Source organism: Argopecten irradians, chromosome 5 (genome assembly GCF_041381155.1).
Source record: "Argopecten irradians isolate NY chromosome 5, Ai_NY, whole genome shotgun sequence".
NCBI lineage: Eukaryota > Metazoa > Mollusca > Bivalvia > Pectinida > Pectinidae > Argopecten > Argopecten irradians.
In genome coordinates, this window is record NC_091138.1 from 10,784,317 (window position 1) to 10,810,666 (window position 26,350).

Consider the following 26,350-nt stretch of genomic DNA (forward strand, 5'->3'; position numbering starts at 1 on the left):
ATGTTGGTACGTCAAAGCTTTATACTTTCCAGGTGGTCTGCTTCAATCCACCGTTTTCATCCATGATATTGCCTCTAATAGGGTCATCTTTATCGAGTTGTTATCTGACAGCGACTCATCAAACCACTTCCCTAAATAGAAATAAGGAATATTCACTGTTTAACGCACTTGACTCTGATTTTTCTATAATCTTTGTACTGATGTGACAGTTTTCCGATTGTATAAATTTTATGTGTTACCGTATTCGACCCAATAAGCGCCCAGGGCGCTTAAAAATTGATAAAAATGAAAAGGTGCTAATAAGTCAAAATTATTGCAAATTTCTACCGTTTTATGTAGTTTTGGTCCTTATTTGTGCATGGGCAATTGAAATTGAGGCCTCAAAAAGAGGGAGGGGCGCTTATAGGGACATGGGCGTTTATTGGATCGAATACGGTATTATATATGTTATATTTTATTTCTTCTTAAATATTACAATGTATGAAACACAATAAGTTTATATTGTTAATAAAATAAGTAAAATAAAACTAAACACCATAATAAATCGTGTGTATATAATGTGTGAAAGGGTACTTAAAATGATATTAGTAAGTTGAAAGTGATGAGCAAAGGTTGTACGATTGACCGACTGATGTATGAGGCTGTTTTGATCGGGCTGACCCCAGGGCCCCCAAACCTGGCAGCTCTCCAAACGTGCTGGGAAAATAAAATTGTGTGTTGTTGTTTTGAAGAAAAATAGATAAAAAGTAAATATTACACATGTATTGTCAACAGGTTATCTAGTATGGCTTGTTTGAGAGGATAGTATTGTCGGGGGATGGAATATTACCCGAGCCGAAGGCTGTATTTATCCAAAAAAAGTCTATGTATCAAAATAATTGGTGTCATGAAGATAGTGAACCATCTTCTGCAAAAAAAAGCAACATACATGAATTTGCTTCCTTCTCCGTATACAACAGCCTGTCCGCCATCTTGACCGAAGGGCAACATTATAATCACCTCATGTACTAGTGATGTAACAATAAGTTCCGTTCAATTCCGCGCTACTTCAATCGTGTCCGCTTCCCCGGGTACTATTTTTTGAAAATAGTACCCACCATGTGTGCAGTCAATCAAATCTAGTATTTCGTCACGTGATGTACTTATTGTTATTGCATCAAGGGATTATGTATAAATACCCTAGTACTTTTTACAGACCGTCTTCATCATAATAATTATTCATATTCAAATTTTCTTGTATTATGCATGTTTTCATTGAATAAATTATATGTCAGATTAAATTCTGAGTTACGTATATCCTTATTAATGTTGAATATAATATTCTACTGTTTTATTTTAGTCATGTTCGGCATAAAAATAATCATGCCCCTATGTGTCGGGATATATTTACACTTATCTCCATGGAAAGAACTCTTTACTAGGAGATAACTCTAGATGTGTCCCTCATACTTGTATTGGTTGATAACAAAACTATATCGGGATAGGCATTTCATGTATACAACTCTGTTATCCTACAACTCTGTGGGTGTTTCCTATCTTATGTGACAACTTACATTTTAGTCTCGGGATTTCCGTGTTATACTTTCGGTTTTATTACCGAGAAAGCAGACAGTATTGCAGGCACTCTTTAATCCGCTTCACTGAACGGTCTATCGAGGTACGTATAGTTATGATTACTTATCATTTCTGATATAGATGAATTTGTGTTTGACTTATTTTGCTGAAATATTTACCTTCTTATGATTAATTTTTAAAAAAAACCACGTTATCAAGAATATATCTTTCTGGTTAAAAAATGTTGTACAACGCTGGGCAAGTGTCGGATTTTACTATATAATGTGACCCTGTGTAGAATATCAGGACAGTAATCATATCTTGCATTTGAAAGTGGAGCTTTCGACGCCATTTTGCTTCGCATACGTAATTACACCTCCGCATACCAAAAACACGTTAGACCCCAGCGTTGTGGCTCTACGATATCTGAGGCATATACACAAACCATATCAATATATTCTGTCAATAAATATGCTATATGTGTATCTATAGTATCCACTGTCGTAGTATATTTTGGTCTGCGTTAATTTGTTCGAAGGTTACGTTTATATCAAATATATCTTCTTTCCTTTTAGTACGATATTCCCTTTTGAGTACCCATATGTATGTACTAATTGTCCCAGCCATTAATCAATCATAAACCACGAATTTCTTAAATGAAAACACTTGTTAAATGGGACACAGGTCGTTATAATATGGATAGATCTAAATAAACGAACTGTATTAATCTATAATTGAAAACTTTACTCAGTCAGTTTTTAGCTCACCTGAACTGCAGGGCCGGTGAGCTTATGCTATGGCGCGCCATCAGTCGTCCGTCCGTCCATCAACATTTCCTTTAAAACGCTACTATTCATAGAGTTCTGCATGGAATGTGACAAAATTTGCCCAGAAACATCATTGGGGGAAGAGTTTGTATAAATTTTGGCTCTAACTCCCCACCCTCTCCCCCCGGGGGCAGGAGGGACGGGGCCCAATAGGGGAAATAGAGGTAATTCCTTTAGATCGCTACTAGTCATACAGTTTTGCATGGAATGTGACCAAATTTGGCCAGATAAAATCATTGGAGGAAGGGAAACAGAGTTTGTATAAATTTTTGCTCTGACCCCCCGGGGGCAGGAGGGGCGATGCCCAATAGGGGAAATAGAGGCTAATCCTTTAAATCGCTACTAGTCATAGAGTTCTGCACGGAATGTAACCAAATTTGGCCAGAAACATTCTTTAGGTAAGGTGAACAGAATTTGTATAAATTTTTGCTCTGACCCACCGGGGGCAGGAGGGGCGGGGCCCATAGGGGAAATAGAGTTAAATCCTTTTAAATCGATACTAGTCATAGCGTTCTGCATGGAATGCAACCAAATTCGGCCAGAAACATCATTGGGGGAAGGGGAACAGACAGAGTATGTATGAATTGTGGCTCTGAGCCCCCGGGGGCAGGAGGGGCGGGGCCCAATAAGGGAAATAGAGGTAAATGCTTTAAATCGCTACTTGTCGTAGAGTTCTGCATGGAATGTAACTAAATTTGGCCAGAAACATTCTTTGGGTAAAAGAACAGAATTTGTATAAATTTTGACCCTGACCCCCTGGGGCAGGAGGGGCGGGGCCCAATAGGAGAAATAGAGGTAATTCCTTTAAATCGCTACTAGTCATAGAGTTCTGTATGGAATGTAACCAAATTTGGCCAGAAACATCATTGGGGGAAGGGGAACAGAGTTTGTATAAATTTTGGCTCTGAGCCCCCGGGGACAGGAGGGGCAGGGCCCAATAGGGTAAATAGAGGTAAATGCTTTAAATCGCTACTAGTCATAGATGTCTGCATGGGATATAACCAAATTTGGTCAGCTGGAGCAGAAATTAGAAACAATGATCCTGTATTCAGAACGTTATTTGGTATTACAATAACCAGGTGGGCGATACAGGCCCTCTGGGCCTCTTGTTTGTTATCATCACGATGTTAATAGACGATATAATTAACGACCTAGAATTGTGAAATAAAAGAAATATCCCTGTTTCGTTATCTACACAAACCCCTTTTCTAATAGTATTGTCCGACTGTAGGGATACAATTACAGGTTACTTGTCTGAGTTTTATTCAATCTATCCATTGTTTTGTAATGATTATGTATTTTTCTATTCTGCTTCTCTTGATCTCTGAACTGGCAGCGAAAACTATGGAGGAACTGAGAGAAGAGGAAGCACTCAGGAAGGAGACGCAGATAGCGGAGAAACCGTGGTTACGGAATGTCGACTGGAGTACAAAGGTAATTTTATGTATTCAGTGCACGCATGTATATCAGGAAGTGTTGTTGTTAAACCGTTCTCCTTGACCTTGCCGGCCTGGTTAGGATTCCTGACAAGGGTGTGAAAACGAATCACCAACCTGCTCGCGCGGGATTCATACGGGCGCTCTGGTTCCCTCTAGCGCGGTATTATCCGTGCAATCGAACGTGTCATTTTGTGTATTGAGTCATATAAACTTATTTATTTAATATTGATATAACCGAAGTTAAAGATGACAATACACTATCGCTATTTAGCTGATGCATGTTGGTATTGTATATTTAAAATAATTTCTAACAAAACAGATATGAAGCTGACCTATTTACCAGGAAATAAATCGTTTTCAGTATGATATACACTTAAGATAAAACTTCAGGTTTAGACAGCACGTGAAAGCAAAACATTAACTAAATGTAAACATTCATTTTGAAAATCACATGAATTAAATTAAGATTTAATTCCATTCATAAATCAACATATATACGCTCTAATTCTAATCTCAATATTTCTTTTATTAGTTACTATGAAGAAATGCCCTGTTAGTCTTAGAGTGTTTCTAATACTTTATTGTCTAGATATCATCGACCTTCTGCGTCAGTGGCAGTTATACTTATTTAACATGCTGTCTTCGCAATTTAATTTGACATTTATCAATAAATGTTATATTGATCATTTATCATTACCGCCGGTACTCAACTGTAAACTACAACAAACTTTATATAATTGATTATAACTTCAAACACTGTATATTAAAATGTTTACAAATCTGTATTTACATTTCCGCTGCAGCCCCAGTACGTGACCTTACCAAGCGCAGTTGACATCCATCAGCCTATGAACTGCCATATTATTATAGTCTTATTATGAAGTCATTATCGAATTATTTCCTCAATATAGATTCGCAATTGTTAGTTGGGCTTGTACAGAGGCAAATGCATTTGCCTCTGCCTCTGTTATGAATGCCCAACCTTAAGACCAATGCTTATATTTACAGACTATGAAATTTTGCATATATCAGAATTATCTGTTATCGTCAAAGAAAATTTCAATGCTGTGACGTAATGATAATGACGTACTTAGTTTTTGCCACTGCCAACTGCGCTTGTAAGGTTACTTACATATTAAATAAAGTACTTATTTTGCATGAACTTTATTAAAGTAAAAATAGAAATGAGAATTTCACGTTTTATTAGTCCATGTGCAGTTCTTATAGTGCTTATATTCTACAAATGAGAGAATGTGTTTATTAAAAATTCTAGCTGGAAGAGCAGTTGAAAGATAAGGTTGCTTCTTATAAACCACTATCGGGACTGAACTTGAAACAAGCCATGATCCTCTTAGTCGGACAGGTCGGGGCTGGCAAGTCTAGCTACTTCAACACCATCAACTCTATCTTCAGAGGGCAAATCAGTATCCAGGCAAACGCAGGAAGTGCCGAAAAAAGTTTGACAACTTCTGTGAGTAAATTATATTAAAATCATTTGAATGTTTTTTGCATTATGTTAAAAAAATATCATTTATTTAGAGTTTAGTATGCTATAAGTGCATTGTGTAGTGACTAAAATATCTCATTTTATTTTACCACAGTTCCGGAAGTATCAAGTTAGGGACGGATACGCTGGCAAACCCCTCAACTTTCGTTTATGTGACACTCGAGGACTGGAAGAAGATGAAGGTCTTGAAGATCAGGAAATAGGCTATTTGCTAGATGGGCATGTGCCTGAAAAGTACAAGGTGAACAAACACTTCACTTCATGACATAGAATGTCCATTATGTTTGCATTTGTGGTGTGTGTGATGTGTTTGCCTTTGACCTGTGGTTACATTTTACTACTTACACAGAATCAATGACAGCGTGAATTACACAACTTATATTTCAGAAGGGTGGTTTAAACCAACCAGCCATCTTCAAATACAGTATAATTATATTATCCCAAATAAATTTACCTGTGAATTCCTGTGTTGTGTAAGTAATGAACAATGTGTTGATTCCACATTTGTAAGGTTATTTTGAACCCATACTAAATTACTCAATTAGAGGCAGCGTTTAGCCGATTAGGATTTCCGACATAATACCACTATACATACACCTCTGGGTCGAGAGTTTCAATCCCATGTAGGACAGTTGTCAGGTACTGACTGCTGGTCGGTGGTTTTTCCAGGTACTCCGTTTTCTCCTCCACCATCCAACCTTAAATAATCCTGACCAATATAACGTGTTACATATTGTCGTATGGTCAACGGAGTTACCTCCCTTCAGTACTGCAAGTCGTTATTAAGACGGCTCATGTTCAACAACAATTAACGAGCTGTTTATCGAGATATATTATCCTCGTCGAGTATTACATACTGTGTGCAAGTCGCACATCAGTGGCGAAAAAGCCTATGGTTACGCCGTCTTACGGATATGTCACGTTTCATAGCACCAAAAGCATTGGACAGATATAGTTTATCGGATTGGTAAAACTAAGGAACGTTTCGTGCGGTTTAGATGATGGCTTCTATACTAAACAATAATGATGAGTACATTGTGGATTGTCATTACATATAAAATGGAAAGGGTAGCTAAGCATTAGTTATCAGTTAATTACTTGTATAAGAAAAATAGCTTTATAACTTTTTAATTCAGTCATTTACTTAATACTGTATACAACCCAGCAAATATGCAGAAGTACAATTCGTTTGCAGACAATGAGATTTGTCCACTAACACGCGGGATTCCATCTGATATGACAACTCAAAAATGTAAAATGTATTTAGTTAGCTTATCTAATTCTTGAAAATTGTAAAGGGATACATCTGTTTTCAAATTATTGAAAAAACCAATAATGGAACAGCAGCATATATTGTCTAAGCGAATTTATTTAGGTATATTCTATTTCCACCTAGATCATTTGGGAATGGTATTTTGAATTAAGCAAACGTCCACAAACGGTTCGGCCGTTCGTCTATCACGCTTTTGTTTGAGTTTCAATATACCTTAAATGTGGACCGGTGTCAAAAAAAAATGTCCAGGAGAATATTATGGGATAATTGAGACCAGGGTTAACCTACCTGCACAAGTACACATAATGCGTTGGAACCTCATAAATTTGGAAATTAAACTCTAAAACCCTGTGAATATTTAACACCATTGTTTTATCATGTTCTACAAGTGGTGAAAACAGAGTATGTGAATTTGTTGGAATTTATTTTGCAAAATCTTTAATTTCAGTTCAATCCTAGCGTTCCTCTAACGACCGACACCATTGGATTCGTAAAGATACCTACTCTCGCTGATCAGATTGCACTGTGTAGCATTTGTCCTGGACGCTAGAGTACTGTGGACGTCATTCCCGTGAAAGTAGTGGAGCGGATCAAAGCCATGCAGACACGAATAAACCAAAGAGGGTAATACTTCGTATTTAGAAAATTTGTTTAGATAATTTTCATATCCCATGAGCATACACGGTTTTGTTTAGGCGTGTCAATCTAATCTACCCGCACTCTCTATTTCTAAGTCACTCAAAAACTGTTTTTCCCGGATTCTAATTTTAAAACTAATTTACACTTAAACAGAAAATGTCATGGGAATATTTTTGATGGGGAGTAAAATTGTTAGACAAAACCAGTAACAGGGTGAAGATGGGCAAAAAGCAAAGTTTCGTTTTCGTTTTTTTCCAAAAAGTGTTAATTTTTTCGTATAAAATATTATTGCAAACAAAATTTTTCAGTTAAACATCTAAAATAAATGACTTAGATATAAATAAGTATACGATCTACTCAAATGATTTATGAATACAAAAATGTAGAATTTTTAATAAAAGCTAACCTCCTTTGGCGTGTTTGTGACTACGAAGAATTCAGGTCCTTTGGGCCTTTTAAAATCACAGAAGGGAACAGAAGTGACATTTTAAAGGGACAACTAGTAATACTTTAAAATGCAAAGTTTCAAGGATATAGGGCTGTGGGCAGCGATTTTTAACATTGCCTTGAACACCACTTTATCCTGATATTAAGTACGTCACGCAATTTATTTTAGATCTCATAATTAATTTTATATGTCTTTCACAGGAATACCATCAGGTTGTGCTGATGACTAAATTGACAAAAATCTGTGAGGAATTATCCAATGATTGTCAGCAAAGTTTTCTACAGTACTGCAATAAAAGGTTTAATGTGGAAAAAAGTTGCCATGGTGATGGGTTTACCCCGGTCACATGTACTTCCTGTCAAGAACTATGAGTGCGAAGGTAGAACTTGACCAGAAAACACCATACATCCTGGCACTTCTCAGTCTCAGGACGGATTCTACATTTTTGTTGGTGACTACCAGCAGAACAAACTTGACGAGATTGAGGCTGAGCAAGATGGCAAAAATGAAATTTTGTAATTTTTTATGGACTATTTAAACGATGTCAAATTTTACATGATTTTAATTTTGAATTATGGTTTATTGTCCCGATGTTGTTTTACTCTGATGATGTCATAAAATGCTTTAAAAACATGTTTCTTTAGCCGTTTCTAGTCTAACAAGACGATATATTGATTTCCGTTTTGTGTGGAAATCTGATGAATCCACGTTTTACGAAAGGAGCATGCTAATGACCTCTTCCTTGTATAATCTCTTTTATTTATACATTTTAATACGTATCGTCATATATTTATATTCATTATTATTGTAGTAATGAATTTTCAAATATGTCCATAAATGTTTAATTGAAAAAAATAATAACCCCATGCCAGTCAGGATTCCGCCAGGCGATTCGACAATTCATCAATTACTAAGCATACAAATATTTGGATGAAGGACAATATACTCTGGGAGGAAAGTACGTATTGTTTTCTTTGATATTAGTAAGGCGTTTTGGCCATGTGTGTCTACTACAAGTCTTTTTACATTAAACGTATCAATATTGGAATGAGCGATAAAATTATAAAAGTTTAATAACCTCTTTATCTAATAGAAAGCAAAGATTTTATTGATGAGATATCGTCAAATTTTGTTTCTAACAGTTTAAAAGTGGTGTACTCGGAGTTCTAAACCATGCCATCTCTTTTATTTCTTAATTTATATAAATGATGTCCCAAACGATTATTCACAAAAAAATTATTAGATTATTTGCTGATGACACTTCAATTTATGTATTAGTTGCAACACCTGCACTGCAGAAGACCGGTTGATTTGAAAATAGACAATCGTTGCTGTAAGTTATGGCTTGTATATTTTAATCCTAAAAACTGAATATAAGGGGACTGTTTCTAGAGAGTAAGGAAACTCCTGATCATGCGGATATTTACTTGAATCATAGTCGTATAGAAAATGCTTTCTACCTTTCCCTTCGTTTAATTATTACGGCTCATGTTGTCACGGAATATAACAATTTTAGTACCCACTTCGCAATGAAATATTAGGTCTTACCCCCCCCCCCCCCCCCCCCCCCCCCCCCCCCCCCCCCCCCCCCCACCCCCCCCCCCCCCCCCCCCCCCCCCCCCCCCCCCCCCCCCCCCCCCCCCCCAACATTATGTTGAAAAACATATGCTTGCATATCGGTATCGATATTTTTCACTCAATATTGACCTAATCAGAACACCATTAAGTACAGTGAAAATATTGTTTTGGTGGAGAAAATATCAAACCAAAAATATAAATACTGTGTGCATCTTTCCACGCTTTTAGGTGCATTTGATTATTCTTTGAAACTTGTGTGGAAACTAAAATTAGTAGCGGGGAAATATTAAAAGAGTGATACATAAGGTATCGCTGCAGATTGAAAAACATGTACCGGTATTACGCATAGACGTAAAACGTGATCAATAGAATATCCATTGTTTTTTTATGAATAACAGTTACATTTCATCTCTTGAGATGGAAACTTTTTCATATATTCGATGGATCCTGACTTTCATTTCAAGACGGTTTGCCATAACACAGCAAAGACGCTTTTCTCCGCAGCTACACAAATTACCTCCTCCAGCGCTGATGGCATTGCCTTCCCCGGTCGTACTCCTAAATGTTGCAACATCAAACCTTAACTGCGAACAGCTATGCTTCCATCCTTTCTCTTTGCAGTCTGCTATTAGATCCGCATACTTCAAGTTCTTCCTTTAATGCGCCTTTGCACCAATTTTCCTCCCAGGTTACTGTGAGCTCCACTACGATGCTATATCTGGAATGGTTCGATATCACGGACGTAATGTAGTTATCCACTATTGGGAAAACTATTGCGATGTGTTGTAGCTGATTTTCTTCCGCTCCACTGTCTCAGCCTTCAGCCCCTGTGGCAATGATATCCGACACCCTGACAAGATGTGTGTCATATGATCCCTGGCTACCACAGAGCTGACATTGTTAGGTCATCAATAAGTCTCCACTGGTGAAGATTTGATGGGGATGGTACTGTGCATCGTATTCCGCCTATTTACAGAAATGCTATCCTGTTTTGGTCTTTCATCCGAACACTTCTGACCGAGACAGTTTCTGCTTGGCAATTCCCACTTCATCCACATCCCTTGCTTACTTTCCCAACTCAACAGCTTTTGTCTTTCTCTTTTCCTCCTCTAACCGCACTGACCTCGTCCTGAACCACCTTTCGCCTCTCTGGTATACTCTGATGTGTTTCTTCCACTGTTGAAAGTGCTACAACCATAGTCCATTGCCTTCCGCTGCACGTGTTTCCAACCACATGGGCGTAGTTTCCAGCATACTTTCAGCCTGGTCTACAGATGTCGATGCTGACCACTTTCTTCCTATCCTTGTCTGGACACGTGTTCCACTGTCTTTTGCATCTAAGGAGTCCCGCAATGCCATGTCTATGTTATGTCATGAAAGCGGTAATTGTAACTTACGGGGTTGTAAATCCTAGTTGGATTCCAAGGCATCGCCGCAGATAAATGCTTTGCTGCTCTCTCCAACTTTCGTAACTGGAACCTCGTAGATCAGTAACAGCCACATTCAGCCTTGACAAAAACCTCATGTTGGGTACGTCAAAGCTTTATTACTTTCCAGGTGGTCTGCTTCAATCCACCGTTTTCATCCATGATATTGCCTCTAATAGGGTCCATCTTTATCGGAGTTGTTATCTGACAGCGACCTCTTCAAACCACTTCCCTAAATAGAAATAAGGAATATTCACTGTTTAACGCACTTGACTCTGGATTTTTTCTATAAATCCTTTGTACTGATGTGACAGTTTTCCGATTGTATAAATTTTATGTGTTACCGTATTCGACCCAATAAGCGCCCAGGGCGCTTAAAAATTGATAAAAATGAAAAGGTGCTAATAAAGTCAAATTTTATTGCATAAATTTCTACCGTTTTATGTAGTTTTGGTCCTTATTTGTGCATGGGCAATTGAAATTGAGGCCTCAAAAAGAGGGGAGGGGCGTCGATCTATAGGGACCATGGGCGTTTATTGGATCGAATACGGTATTATATATGTTATATTTTATTTCTTCTTAAATATTACACATGTATGAAACACAATAAGTTTATATTGTTACATAAAATAAGTAAAATAAAACTATAAACACCATAATAAATCGTGTGTATATAATGTGTGAAAAGGGTACTTAAAATGAATAATTAGTAAGTTGAAAGTGATAGAAGCAAAGGTGTTGTTACGATTGACCGACTGATGTATGAGGCTGTTTTGATCGGGCTGACCCCAGGGCCCCCAAACCCTGGCAGCTCTCCAAACGTGCTGGGAAAATAAAATTGTGTTTGTTTTGAAGAAAAATAGATAAAAAGTAAATATTACACATGTATTGTCACTACAGGTTATCTAGAGTATGGCTTGTTTGAGAGGATAGTATTGTCGGGGGGATGGAATATTACCCGAGCCGAAGGCTGTATTTATCCAAAAAAAGTCTATGTATCCAAAATAATTGGTGTCATGAAGATAGTGAACCATCTTCTGCGAAAAAAAAAAGCAACATACATGAATTTGCTTCCTTCTCACGTATACAACCAGCCTGTCCGCCATCTTGACCGAAGGGCAACATTATAATCACCTCATGTACTAGTGAGTGTAACAATAAAGTTCCGTTCAAATTCCGCGCTACTTCAATCGTGTCCGCTTCCCCGGGGTACTATTTTTTGAAAATAGTACCCACCATGTGTGCAGTCAATCAAATCTCAGTATTTCCGTCACGTGATGTACTTATTCGTTATTGCATCAAGGATTATGTATAAATACCCCTAGTACTTTTTACAGACCGTCTTCATCATATATAATTATTCATATTCAAATTTTCTTGTATTATGCATGTTTTTCATTGAATAAATTATATGTCAGATTAAATTCTGAGTTAGTATATCCTTTTTAATGTTGGATATAATATTCTACTGTTTTTATTTTAGTCATGTTCGGCATATAAAATAATCATGCCCCTATGTGTCGGGATATATTTACACTTATCTCCATGGAAAGAACTCTTTACTAGGAGATAACTCTAGATGTGTCCCTCATACTTGTATTGGTTGATAAAACAAAAACTATTATCGGGATAGGCATTTCATGTATACAACTCTGTTATCTACAACTACTGTGGGTGTTTCCTATCTTATGTGACAATCTTACATTTTAGTCTCGGGATTTCCGTGGTTATACTTTCGGTTTTTTTACCGAGAAAGCAGACAGTATTGCAGGCACTCTTTAATCCGCTTCAGACTGAACGGTCTATCGAGGTAACGTATAGTTATGATTACTTATCATTTCTGATATAGATGAATTTGTTGTTTTGACTTATTTTGCTGAAAATATTTACCTTTCTTTATGATTAATTTTTAAAAAAAGACCACGTTATCAAGAATATCTTTCTGGTTAAAAAATGGTTGTACAACGCTGGGCAAGTGTCGGATTTTACTATATAATGTGACCCTGTGTAGAATTATCAGGACAAGTATATCATATCTTGCATTTGAAAAGTGGAGCTTTTCGACGCCATTTTGCTTCGCATACGTAATTACACCTCCGCATACCAAAACACGTTTAGACCCCCAGCGTTGTGGTCTCTACGATATCTGAGGCATATACACAAACCATATCAATATATTCTGTCAATAAAATATGGTATATGTGTATCTATAGTATTCCAACTGTCGTAGTATATTTTGGTCTGCACACGTTAATTTGTTCGAAGGTTACGTTTATATCAAATATATCTTCTTTCCTTTTAGTACGATATTCCCTTTTGAGTACCCATTATGTATGTACTAATTGTCCAGCCATTAATCAATCATAAACCACGAATTTCTTAAATGTTAAACACTTGTTAAATGGGACACAGGTCGTTATAATATGGATAGATCTAAATAAAACGAACTGTATTAATCTATAATTGAAAACTTTACTCAAGTCAGTTTTTAGCTTCACCTGAACTGCAGGGCCGAGTGAGCTTATGCTATGGGCGCGCCATCAGTCGTCCGTCCGTCCTTCAACATTTCCTTTTAAAACGCTACTTACTATCATAGAGTTCTGCATGGAATGTGAAAAATTTTGCTCAGAAACATCATTGGGGGAACGTGAGTTTGTATAAATTTTGGCTCTAACTCCCCACCCTCTCCCCCCGGGGGCAGGAGGGGACGGGGCCCAATAGGGGAAAGAAGGTAATTCCTTTAGATCGCTACTAGTCATTACAGTTTTGCATGGAATGTGACCAAATTTGGCACAGATAAAATCATTGGAGGGAAGGGAAACAGAGTTTTGTATTAAATTTTTGCTCTGACCCCCCGGGGGCAGGAGGGGCGATATTGCCCAAATAGGGGAAATAGAGGCTAATCCTTTAATCGCTACTAGTCATAGAGTTCTGCACGCGAATGTAACCAAATTTGGCCCAGAAAACATTCTTTATGGTAAGGTGAACAGAATTTGTATAAATTTTTGCTCTGACACAACCGGGGGCAGGAGGGGCGGCGGCCATAGGGGAAATAGAGTTAAATCCTTTTAAATCGATACTAGTCCATAGCGTTCTGCATGGAATGCAACCAAATTCGGCCAGAAAAACATCATTGGGGGAAGGGGAAACAGACAGAGTATGTATGAATTGTGGCTCTCTGAGCCCCCTGGGGGGCAGGAGGGGCGGGGCCAATAAGGGAACATAGAGGTAAATGCTTTAAATCGCTACTTGTCGTAGATTTCTGCATGGAATGTAACTAAATTTGGCCAGAACATTCTTTGGGTAAAAGAACAGAATTTGTATAAATTTTTGACCCTTGACCCCCTGGGGCAGGAGGGGGGCGGGGCCCAATAGGAGAAATAGAGGTAATTCCCTTTAAATCGCTACTAGTTCATAGAGTTCATGTATGGAATGTAACCAAATTTGGCCAGAAACATCATTGGGGGAGGGGGAACAGAGTTTGTATATAAATTTTGGCTCTGAGCCCCCGGGGACAGGAGATGGGCAGGGCCCAATAGGGTAAATAGAGGTAAATGCTTTAAATCGCTTACTAGTCATAGATGTCTGCATGGGAATATAAACCAAATTTGGTCAGCTGGAGCAGAAATTAGAAACAATGATCCTGTATATTCAGAACGTTATTTGGTATTAACAATAACCAGGTGGGCGATACAGGCCCTCTGGGCCTCTTGTTTGTTATCATCACGATGTTAATAGACGATATAATTAACGACCTAGAATTGTGAAATAAAAGAAAATATCCTGTTTTCGTTATCTTACACAAACCCCTTTTCTAATAGTATTGTCCGACTGTAGGGATATCAATTACAGGTTACTTGTCTGAGTTTTATTCAATCTATCCATTGTTTTGTAATGATTATGTATTTTTTCTATTCTGCTTCTCTTGATCTCTGAACTGGCAGCGAAAAAACTATGGAGGAACTGAGAGAAGAGGAAGCACTCAGGAAGGAGACGCAGATAGCGGAGAAGAAACCGTGGTTACGGAATGTCGACTGGAGTACAAAGGTAATTTTATGTATTCAGTGCACGCATGTATATATCAGGAAGTGTTGTTGTTAAACCGTTCTCCTTGACCTTGCCGGCCACCTGGTTAGGATTCCTGACAAGGGTAGTGTGAAAACGAATCACCAACCTGCTCGCGCGGGATTCATATACGGGCGCTCTGGTTCCCTCTAAGCGCGGTATTATCCGTGCAATCGAACGTGTCATTTGTGTATTGAGTCATATAACTTATTTATTTAATATTGATATAACCGGAAGTTAAAGATGACAATACACTATCGCTATTTAGCTGATGCATGTTGGTATTGTATATTTAAAATAATTTCTAACAAAACAGATATGAAGCTGACCTATTTACCAGGAAATAAATCGTTTTTCAGTATGATATACTCACTTTAAGATAAAACTTCAGGTTTAGACAGCACGTGAAAGCAAAAACATTAAACTAAAATGTATAAACATTCATTTTGAAAATCACATGAATTAAATATTAAAGATTTAATTCACATTCATAAATCAACATATATACGCTCTAATTTAAATCTCAATATTTCTTTTATTAGTTACTATGAAGAAATGCCCCTGTTAGTCTTAGAGTGTTTCTAATACTTTATTGTCTAGATTATCATCGACCTTCTGCGTCAGTGGCAGTTATACTTATTTAACATGCTGTCTTCGCAATTTTAATTTGACATTTTATCAATAAATGTTATATTGATCATTATCAATTAACGCCGGTACTCAACTGTAAACTACAACAAACTTTATATGATTGATTATAACTTCAAACACTGTATATTAAAATGTTTACAAATCTGTATTTACATTTCCGCTGCAGCCCCAGTACGTGACCTTACCAAGCGCAGTTGACATCCATCAGCCTATGAACTGCCATCTACTTATTATGAAGTCATTATCGAATTATTTCCTCAATATAGACGCAAATGTTAGAGGGCTTCATGCAGTTCGCCCCTCTGTCCCATTTATACAGACTATGAAAGCTATCTGAAAGAAATTCAATGCTCTTAATGTACTTATTTTTGCACATGATAACTTACATATTAAAGTTAAAAATCATTCGTTACGAAATGAACAGCCTTTGAATTTCTGGCGTTTTATTAGTCCATGTGCAGTTCTTATATAGTGCTTATATTCTACAAATGCATGAAACTTATATTAAAGAGAAATGAGAATTTCAGTTTATTAGAATGTGTTTATTAAAAATTCTAGCTGGAAGAGCAGTTTGAAAGATAAGGTTGCTTCATATAAACCACTATCGGGACTGAACTTGAAACAAGCCATGATCCTCTTAGTCGGACAGGTCGGGGCTGGCAAGTCTAGCTACTTCAACACCATCAACTCTATCTTCAGAGGGCAAATCAGTATCCAGGCAAAACGCAGGAAGTGCCGAAAAAAAGTTTGACAACTTCTGTGAGTAAATTATATTAAAATCATTTGAATGTTTTTTGCATTATGTTAAAAAAATATCATTTACTTAGAGTTTAGTATGCTATAAGTGCATTGTGTAGTGACTAAAATATCCTCATTTTATTTTACAAACAGTTCCGGAAGTATCAAGTTAGGGACGGATACGCTGGCAAACCCCTCAACTTTCCGTTTATGTGACACTCGAGGACTGGAAGAAGATGAAGGTCTTGAAGATCAGGAAATAGGCTATTTGCTAGAATGGGACATGTGCATGAAAAAGTACAAGGTGAACAAACACTTCACTTCATGACATAGAATGTCCATTATGTTTGCATTTGTGGTGTGTGTGATGTGTTGCCTTTGACCTGTGGTTACATTTTACTACTTACACAGAATCAATGACAGCGTGAATTACACAACTTATATTTCAGAAGGGTGGTTTAAACAACCAGGCCATCTTCAAATACAGTATAATGTATATTATCTCACAAATAATTAACATTTTCTGTGAATTACCTGTGTTGTGTAAGTAATGAACAATGTGTTGATTCCACATTTGTAAGGTTATTTTGAAAAACCCATACTAAATTTACTCAATTAGAGGCAGCGTTAGCCGATTAGGATTTCCGACATAATAACCACTATACATACACCTCTGGGTTCGAGAGTTTCAATCCCATGTAGGACAGTTGTCAGGTACTGACTGCTGGTCGGTGGTTTTTTCCAGGTTACTCCGTTTCTCCTCCACCATCCAACCTTAAATAAATCCTGGACCAATATATCGTGTTACATATTGTCGTATGGTCAACGGACGTTACCTCCCTTCAGTACTGCAAGTCGTTATTAAGACGGCTCATGTTCAACAATAACGAGCTGTTATATCGAGATATATTATCCTCGTCGAGTATTACATACTGTGTGCAAGTCGCACATCAGTGGCGAAAAAAAGCCTATGGTTACGCCGTCTTACGGAGTATGCCACGTTTCATAGCACCAAAAGCATTGGACAGATATAGTTTATCGGATTGGTAAAACTAAGGAACGTTTCGTGTGCGGTTTAGATAATGGCTTCTATACTAAATAATAATGATGAGTACATTGTGGATTGTCATTACATATAAAATGGAAAAAGGGTAGCTAAGCATTAGTTATCAGTTAATTACTTGTATAAGAAATAGCTTTATAACTTTTAAATTCAGTCATTTACTTAATTACTTTATACAAACCCAGCAAATATGCAGAAGTACAATTCGTTTGCAGACAATGAGATTTGTCCACTAACACGCGGGATTCCATCTGATATGACAACTCAAAAATGTAAAATGTATTTAGTTAGCTTATCTAATTCTTGAAATTGTAAAGGGATACATCTGTTTTCAAATTATTGAAAAAACCAATAATGGAACAGCAGCATATATTGTCTAAGCGAATTTATTTAGGTATATTCTATTTCCACCTAGATCATTGGGAATGGTATTTTGAATTAAGCAAACGTCCACAAACGGTTCGGCCGTTCGTCTATCACGCTTTTGTTTGAGTTTCAATATACCTTAAATGTGGACCCGGTGTCAAAAAAAAATGTCCAGGAGAATATTATGGGATAATTGAGACCAGGTTAACCTACCTGCACAAGTACACATAATGCGTTGGAACCTCATATATTTGGAAATTAAACTCTAAACCCTGTGAATATTTAACACCATTGTTTTATCATGTTCTACAAGTGGTGAAACAGAGTATGTGAATTTGTTGGAATTTATTTTAGCAAAATCTTTAATTTCAGTTCAATCCTAGCGTTCCTCTAACGACCGACACCATTGGATTCGTAAAGATACCTACCCTCGCTGATCAGATGCACTGTGTAGCATTTGTCCTGGACGCTAGTACTGTGGACGTCATTCCCGTGAAAGTAGTGGAGCGGATCAAAGCCATGCAGACACGAATAAACCAAAGAGGTAATACTTCGTATTTAGAAATTTGTTTAGATAATTTTCATATCCCATGAGCATACACGGTTTTGTTTTTAGGCGTGTCAATATAATTTGAAAAGTTCGGTGAATGCTAGTAATAGAAGAAGAAGGATAAATTCTAAATTGGGATTAGATGGGAAGTTACCATGTGCATGTCGCTTACACTGATGTGTTTTCTTCAATCGTATAAAATTGGAGGAGGAGTTTTGTTAATAAGGAAATACCTCAGGCTGTTCCCTGCTCACTCAAACATTGATAGGATATGTGAATGTGATGCAACATCGGACGAACTCCGTCAGCAACGGTTTATCTACAGCCTGCAGCAGTAAAAGGAGTCGTTGTCGAGAGGGTTGTCCATGATGATGGGTTATTTCCCCAAAACACAAGTGAATATCTCCAGGTAAAGAACAACTACCACCGCGAGGCCTGAGCTTTAGGATCAAAATATTAACATTTTGTCACTGAAAAGCCCTTAGCAGGATCTCCTCAACCTTTGTTGAACGATTTCCTCTACAACAAGGTTAGACGCACAGTTTTGAGTTGAGGATCGAAAAATGACTAATCAACAAGCAAAGGGTCCAAATCGGAGTAGAAGAATTAGATGAACTACAGTAACGGGGAGACTTATCACCTGAAGGATGTATTACTATCATATTGTCATAATACGTTCAAACTTTAAGTTTACGTCTATTGTTACGTCTTTTAGATAGTGAAATTTGTTTTGATGATGAGACTAACTAATAACCATATTCATAATGAAGACAGATTCCAGGTTATTTCCACGTGATATTAATGGTTTATTTCATTATGGAGTCGGTATGTTTTAAATTGTTATTGATTGTAAACCTCTAGAAAATTACAGCAATACATCTCCTAACTTCCGAGGCAAGTAGTGTGCTTGTGTTAATGTGTAGCAGTAAATATTAGCTCTATTAAAAGATAGGAACAAATAGTTCACGATCACTAGAAAGATATGACACAACTTGAATATTACCGCAGTCTCACAAATACCAAGCACCTCGAACAAATACGACACGAAACTCAACGCATTCAGGGAATTGCCGTCCTGTGATACATGTACCATAGCTGTTAATAGGGAGACGTTATTTAATCTAAGACAAACATACAAAACAAATCAAACAAGTATAAGTATGAATTTTATATAACACCACCATAAAGTTAGCTGTTATGTTTGGAATTTCTTCGACATGGTCTCTCCTACATACTGATATGAATTCGTTCAGGTTCTAGAAAAACGGAAATCAAAATATTTAAGATTATTAATTTGGGAATAATCATTTGCAAATACTTGTGGTTCACCCTATGACGTAGAGCCTTAAATGTACTGTTCAACTCTATCGCTTGATTAAACATCATTTTAGGAGCTAATGGCTGAGATGACATCACATATTGAGACGCCTTAAAATTTGATTAAGCTTTTCGTTCTCTGGGTATCATGTACATCATTACAAGGACTGTTCATGTATTCTGATATATATTTATACAGTTATATGTAGATAGGTCGGGGGTTGGATGCAGGTATAGTAATTCCACGATATAAAGGTTGTCTGATATCGTGATATCGCATCTGTAACTGATATTTACTACGTAGTTTATTTTCTATATGTGTATGTGTTTATAATGTCACAAGTCTTATTACGTACAGTTTATTAAATAGGGTGATAACGTGAGTCATACATTGTTGTCGAGATTCTGATGATCGTCTCCCTAGTGTTAAATTGGATTTTATTGTCAGATTAAAATTTTGTTAATTCGATTTTTTCGTTGGGTGCCCTGAATGATGGTACAGTCAGAGAGTTCTTTAGTTACTAATTTTAAACGTAAACCTATGATGTCGTGGAGAAGGTTAGGACCGATTTAGGTGTTTTTATTTTTTTTTTTGTGGTTCAATAAAATGTTTACATAACCTTTCAATGTATAACATCACTTGGCATGCGTGTTCCTTGGTTCCTTCATCTCCTTGTGACGAGAAACTTGTCTCGAATAAATATTTCTTAATGAAAATATCTTACAAACATGCTAATATTTCCCTGTATACCTGGTTGTTGTTATGATTCGACTAATTACAGGGCTCTGTGAGGCTTCCTTTGATTTCTCTGATCATCAGCATATAGCTTTCCACGCTTAGTAGAAATAATAGTACAGGTGTACCTTTTGATAATATGTTTTCGCTGCCTTGGTTATTAGTGTTTTCATATTACGAACATCTAATATCCGTGTTTTTTATTAGATTTTTTTCCTTTTTGTCTATTATCACATTTTATTGTAAAAATAAGACATTATAAATATAAAGATTTGTTTTTTTATCGAGTAATTCTGTATTAAGTTTGCATTATCTATAAAGCAAATATTCATCCGATATATAATAGAATAATTTAAAATAAATATGTGTAAATAGTGTGAGTATTTTGACTGTCGAGTACCGAATTTACAGTAACAATTTGAATCGCATTCTAGGAGCATTGACCTGATTGTGCGAATATATATAAATGCATACTGATGATGGTAACTCTTGTGAATTTGACATGATCATAACACAATTATTTAATGTGCTTTTATTAATCTATAGATTTGGGGGTTCTGAGTGTTTAAGATGTCCTGATATTTTACCACAAGTCCTCCACCTCTGGGTACAGGTCGCGAATCCCATGTGGGGCCAGTTGCCATGTACTGACGCTGGTCGGTGATTTTTTTCTTCCACCACCAAACCTGAGTACAGTCCTTACATGACCATGGCTATTAATAAGACGTTTAACTAATAGAAATACACTGGATTACCCCTGCCTTAGTATCAATTTTCTCCGTAAGACTGCGCTCATAATCACTAAAGACTGGTTAGGAGGGCTGCAATGTTGTCAGGAAGATTACCAAGAAGAGCTATGTTTTGGTCAATCACATCAACAAATCTTTGGGTTTCATTTTAGACTCGAAACATCTAGTTTAGTTTAAGTTGGCAGCCAGATGAACAGTTTTGGCATTTTGTAGGGAACAATCAGCAAAAACAACTTTATTTAAAGTAGGTGATAGTGTTCGATTACCAGGAATCCCCAATCCTCTGCCTCTAAAGCCAGTTTCACGTTTGAACATCCGATACTAAACATCTGTACTTCTGTGAATACTCCGCTTCAGTTTTGTACACAAAATCACCATGTCATTGAAGAACCGAGATGTATTTTTCCGAACAAAATGCGGAAAGTGTGAGAAACTTTGACAGGAAATCCAGTCTATAATCCGGATCAGAGTCGTGATGTTCAAACTCATGCCATATATCTCTCCGAAATCTTACTATGACGTCTCACGACATCAATACCTCCCCAGTCTAAAGCTACAATAACAGCTGATTGTGATTGATCTGATAAAAACTTGCCCTTTTGAGCACGAACGCGATGCTATTTATAGGACTCGTAAATTCATTTTAGTTATTGTTTTAATAGGGAGCGTAATTGTACGATGAGCTTGAAATCAATGTCTGAATGTATAATACTTTGTTTTGAAAATCTGCAATTATTTCTGCGTTTGAAATAAAGAAGCGGAAGTGTGCAGGATAGGTATCGCACAATGTAAATGGGCTATAATATCCTGCTTCCAACATCGCGAATGACATATTAACTTAAAAAAAAAAAAAAAAAAAAAAAAAAACAAACAAACAAACAAACAAAAAAACCCAGTAAGACAAGCATTTATTTAAAATTGGTATTTTATCTGACAAAGAATCCAATAATAAAGGAAATATGTATCAGTCTACAGCTAGAACTACAGATGTATAATGCTAAAATAGATTGCATTAAAATGAAAAACACTTTCTTATTGAATGCCGATTGTAACACAAAAAATTAATGAATTATACCAGGCGGACCAAGACAACTGAAGACAGATATATGTGGTTTTCACAATATTTACTGTGGATATCGTTCCGGAGAAAGTTTTAGAAATGATCAAAAATATGCAGATGCGAATGAATGAAAAAGGTAACGTTGTGATTTGTCAATGAGATATCGTTGTGTTGTAATCTTAAAATAATAATACATGTTCTGATGAGGACGACGGGTTGATCACGAGGTAATATCTAGTACTAAAGTTACAAACTTTATCTTTTTAGTTCCGATTACATGACAATAATTCAACGATACGTATTGGTCTAATCAGATAACATAGATATTTTAGGTGATCTGGGAATCTTATTTCTGTCGATCCAATATCCATAACTGTTGATAACAAACGTTACAAGATGGAAACATTTATTAGAGAGCCTTTAGCTAATATGCGTGAGTGTATCAGTATCACCTGAACAGTATAGCAATTACCTCGTTTTACTGTTGTTAGTTTGTTTATAACGGAGTGCGTATGATAATCTTTTGACGAAGATGCCTCGTTCAGCGGCTGATAATTATCGAATAATCAAACTTTGTTTTGGGATTGCAAAATCCGCGAACGCGCCGATTTTTTTTGATTTTTTTTTTTTTGCAATGAGGTCTAGGTACATAACTACTTTTTATGTTTTGTTTTTTTATTTATTTTGTGTGTTTTCAATCTGAAATACAGATCCTTATTATCACTACGTTGATATGAGGATCTGACAACATTCCATTAAGTGTCACGTCCAGATGACCTTTGGAAATGGCCAATCAAATTGGCACTGCCAGAATCTTGACTGGGAACGAAATAGTTTGAAAATGCTCAGAGTTATTTTCGCCTACGAAGTCATCTCGCCCAAAGAGTACAACAAAGCTAAATTGTATATGAATACTGGGACAAAATGGCGCTATCGATTGATGAAGCAATGTGTAGAACATATATTAGATCTGAAGTACATGTGGTAAAAGGTAATCCAAATATGACCCCTAATAAGATGTTGTCAGATTCTGTATTGAATGACGTGGCTGTAAGGATCTTTATTTTAATCAGATTGGTATGTTTTTAAAAGGCATAAAGGGCCTAAAATGATGTTTTCTCATATTGCATTGGGTAAGTGGTAAGGGGACCCGTCGAATCCATCCTTTGAACATATTTTTAGTGAGAGTGTACTCGTACAATTATTTCACTTGTCGGGTGTAGAGTCTGTGTACATCCGCTATGCGCAGATTCAAACCGCACACGCGATACCACAGGGACCTGGCACAAATTTTTTTAACCATTAGTATACATATATATATATATATTATAGTATCAAGGGTATGAACTCGGCGGTCGGGAAAACGGACCTATTTTTTAAAACCGTGATTATTTTAATAAATACACTTACTTTAACCGTCACCCGCCATGTTCATTTTTCTCTTGGAACCCTTCTTGACTTTACATACATGTATCGTGACTACATTATGCAAATTATGAAAAGGTTGTGCTTGTGTGTAAACTCGAGAAGCGTTCCGAAGAACAAATGAACATGGCGGTGACGGTAAAGTAAGTGAGCTACACGATGTTTAAATGGAGTTTCTACAAAGTACGAGTCATGACACCTCCAAAGGAGATTGTGCATGAACACAGTTATGGGTACTGTTTACCACCGCAAGCATAGAATATGTGATTTTGGCTTGGTTCTTGAGGTGCCCATTAGAGTTTGAGACGACATTTCGACCGGACAGGGAAATGTCTACCTAGCATATTTTTCGTAAATTTCCCGATTCATCAAGCCATAACTTCGTCAATACATGACCGATTTTGTTCATCAAGCACTCAATGGAAAGATAAATTAAGGTCTTTAAGGTATCTTTAGGTAAGATATCCGTCGATGTTGTATAGAACCCAATTATTAAAATAATCACAGTTTTAAGAAAATAGGTCCGTTTTTCTCGACCGCAGAGTTCATACCCTTGATACTATATATAGATATATATATATATACTGTTAGTTTTTTTTTAAATCGTGCCAGGTCCCTGTGCGCGATACCGGAAGACAGTGTCTTACAGCGTTTAATAGATTTCGCCATGATTTTGTGACACCAAACTTTAATAAACATACTTATCAGCGATCATCTACTACAAATTAACAACAGTGACATCACACAGTGCTAAACGCATTTGTTTTGTGTAAACTTCAAGCGGTGTATCATACAAACTCTAGCATCGGTCACGATATTCTAAGCATCTGATCGACTTTGGAAACTTCCGGAACAATACAATGCAATTCAGGTTTATATAGTCAATAAAAGAAAGTGACGAAACGGATAACTTTTAGTACCGGCCACATATTTAATTTATTTCACATCATCCTAGGTCTTAAGTGTACGTTGCACTATCGCTTACTAAACCCTTTGACCATACACCGCATTTGCTGCAGTGCTAATTAATATCTATGAAATTACACAGCTTTGCGTGAGAGGAAACAGAATAAAAAAAACACATTATAAAATATCAGTCTGAGTGTATGAGTTCTAGATCTAATGTACCCCAGAAAGGCGTTCAAGCATGACACAGGAAAGTCACCACCTGCACAGAGACTGGACGGTGTTCTAACGGACGACTGTTTTGAACAATGAAACAAGGTTATCGTATTAATACCAATATGATAATAAACACACTATTATGTAACAAAGAACTTCAAAGTAAATTCACATTTAAAGTTCTGATGAAGTAAAGGAAAGTTTTATTTCAATGCACCAAGGGCGTAAACCATCTCCTTGCAATAGTCCCAAAGATAATGAGCGAAAGTGCACCTGTTGCGGCGGATGATTTCATAGCGGAAATTAAGTTTAGGAAGTATTTAGGGAGCACTTAAATGTCTAACAGACATATTTCTAGTTTTTAATTTTTTAATTATTTTCGTTAATTTATATTCATTTATAATGATATTTACGAATTATTTTTACGACAAATTGATTTTCAAGCACAAAAACATTTTTTGTCAGGATGAGAATTGAGGATATCGGGTATGCTCGAAATATTTGGCATGTTATCGATTTTCTCCATACTTTTAAACCATTTTAAAAACATGCTATAGGTATAATCTTTTAACTGATACTTTTTCAAAAAGATTTAAATCCGCGAAAATAGGATTTCATCTCACATTTCTCAAAAATCAATATTTGCCCTAGATGACCATAAATTTAAAATTGATTATAGTGATACATTTTTTTGTATACTAAAATATGTGCATGTACTCTAGAATTATTGCAGTTTTATTCTTGCATTTTCCACAAGAGTGCAAAAGGTTTAACAACTAGATATGCTCTTGGGTGAAACAAATAGTTTTTTTTAATATCAGAAATCAAATAATTATTGGAAAGCATTATATTTTCGTCAGCAAAATATGTATAATTAAGAAATAATACCAGCACCACAAAGGTAACAATCTTAATTTTGACCAGTCAGAGGAATTTTTATTTCGGAACAAATTAAGATAGTAATAATTTTAAATATATTGTTGCCATAGTTACTATAGCAACAATGGATTTCAAACTGTTACTATCTCATTCGGCATACCCTATAACCCATATGTTCCAATTTTCACATATATCTTATAAGAAATTATTTTCAACCAATCAGATACCTCCATTTTGTTTCCATGCTAACCAATCTTTCAAAAAGTGATTCCAGGTTATTCAGCATAATTCTTACCCCTATATATACCAATTTTCACTTAGATCTGACAATATCTAATTTTCAATCAATCAGAGGCCTCCATTTTGTTTCCATGGCAACCAATCTTTAAAACAGTGATTCCACATGTTATTCAGCATATTTCATAGATGTATAGACTTAATTCTGACATCTTTTAAATTTCAACCAATCAGATACCTCCATTTTGTTACTGTGGCAACCAATATTTTAAAAGGTGTTAGTCGTGTAACCATGATATTTAGCATCTTAAATTATTACTATAGACTTATTTCCATTTACATCGGACTCTGGAATCATAAACTGAAAATGTATAACTTTGTATACTAACAAAGAAGTGGTCCGTTGCTACCCGCACTCTCTATTTCTAAGTCACTCAAAAACTGTTTTTCCCGGATTCTAATTTTAAAACTAATTTACACTTAAACAGAAAATGTCATGGGAATATTTTTGATGGGGAGTAAAATTGTAGACAAAACCAGTAACAGGGTGAAGATGGCAAAAAGCAAAGTTTCGTTTTCGTTTTTTTCCAAAAAGTGTTGATTTTTCGTATAAAATATTATTGCAAACAAATTTTTCAGTTAAACATCTAAAATAAATGACTTAGATATAAAGTATACGATCTACTCAAATGATTTATGA

At 36.3% G+C, this 26,350-nt stretch overlaps 1 protein-coding gene across 2 annotated transcripts in view; it reads left to right on the plus strand.

The window, feature by feature from the left end:
• Nucleotides 1-731: 731 nt before the first annotated feature.
• Nucleotides 732-26,350, plus strand: part of LOC138322838 (interferon-induced protein 44-like) — a 28,583-nt gene continuing 2,964 nt past the window's right edge. The window contains exons 1-5 of one of the 2 annotated variants that reach the window (XM_069266973.1): nt 732-1,657; nt 3,718-3,815; nt 5,094-5,291; nt 5,422-5,568; nt 17,948-18,119. In XM_069266973.1, coding sequence (XP_069123074.1) covers nt 3,726-3,815; nt 5,094-5,291; nt 5,422-5,568; nt 17,948-18,119 — 607 coding nt within the window. In that variant the 5' untranslated portion in view covers nt 732-1,657; nt 3,718-3,725. Of the gene's footprint in view, nt 1,658-2,052; nt 3,816-5,093; nt 5,292-5,421; nt 5,569-17,947; nt 18,120-26,350 lie in introns of those variants that run through there. The other variant, XM_069266971.1, reaches the window with a different exon arrangement.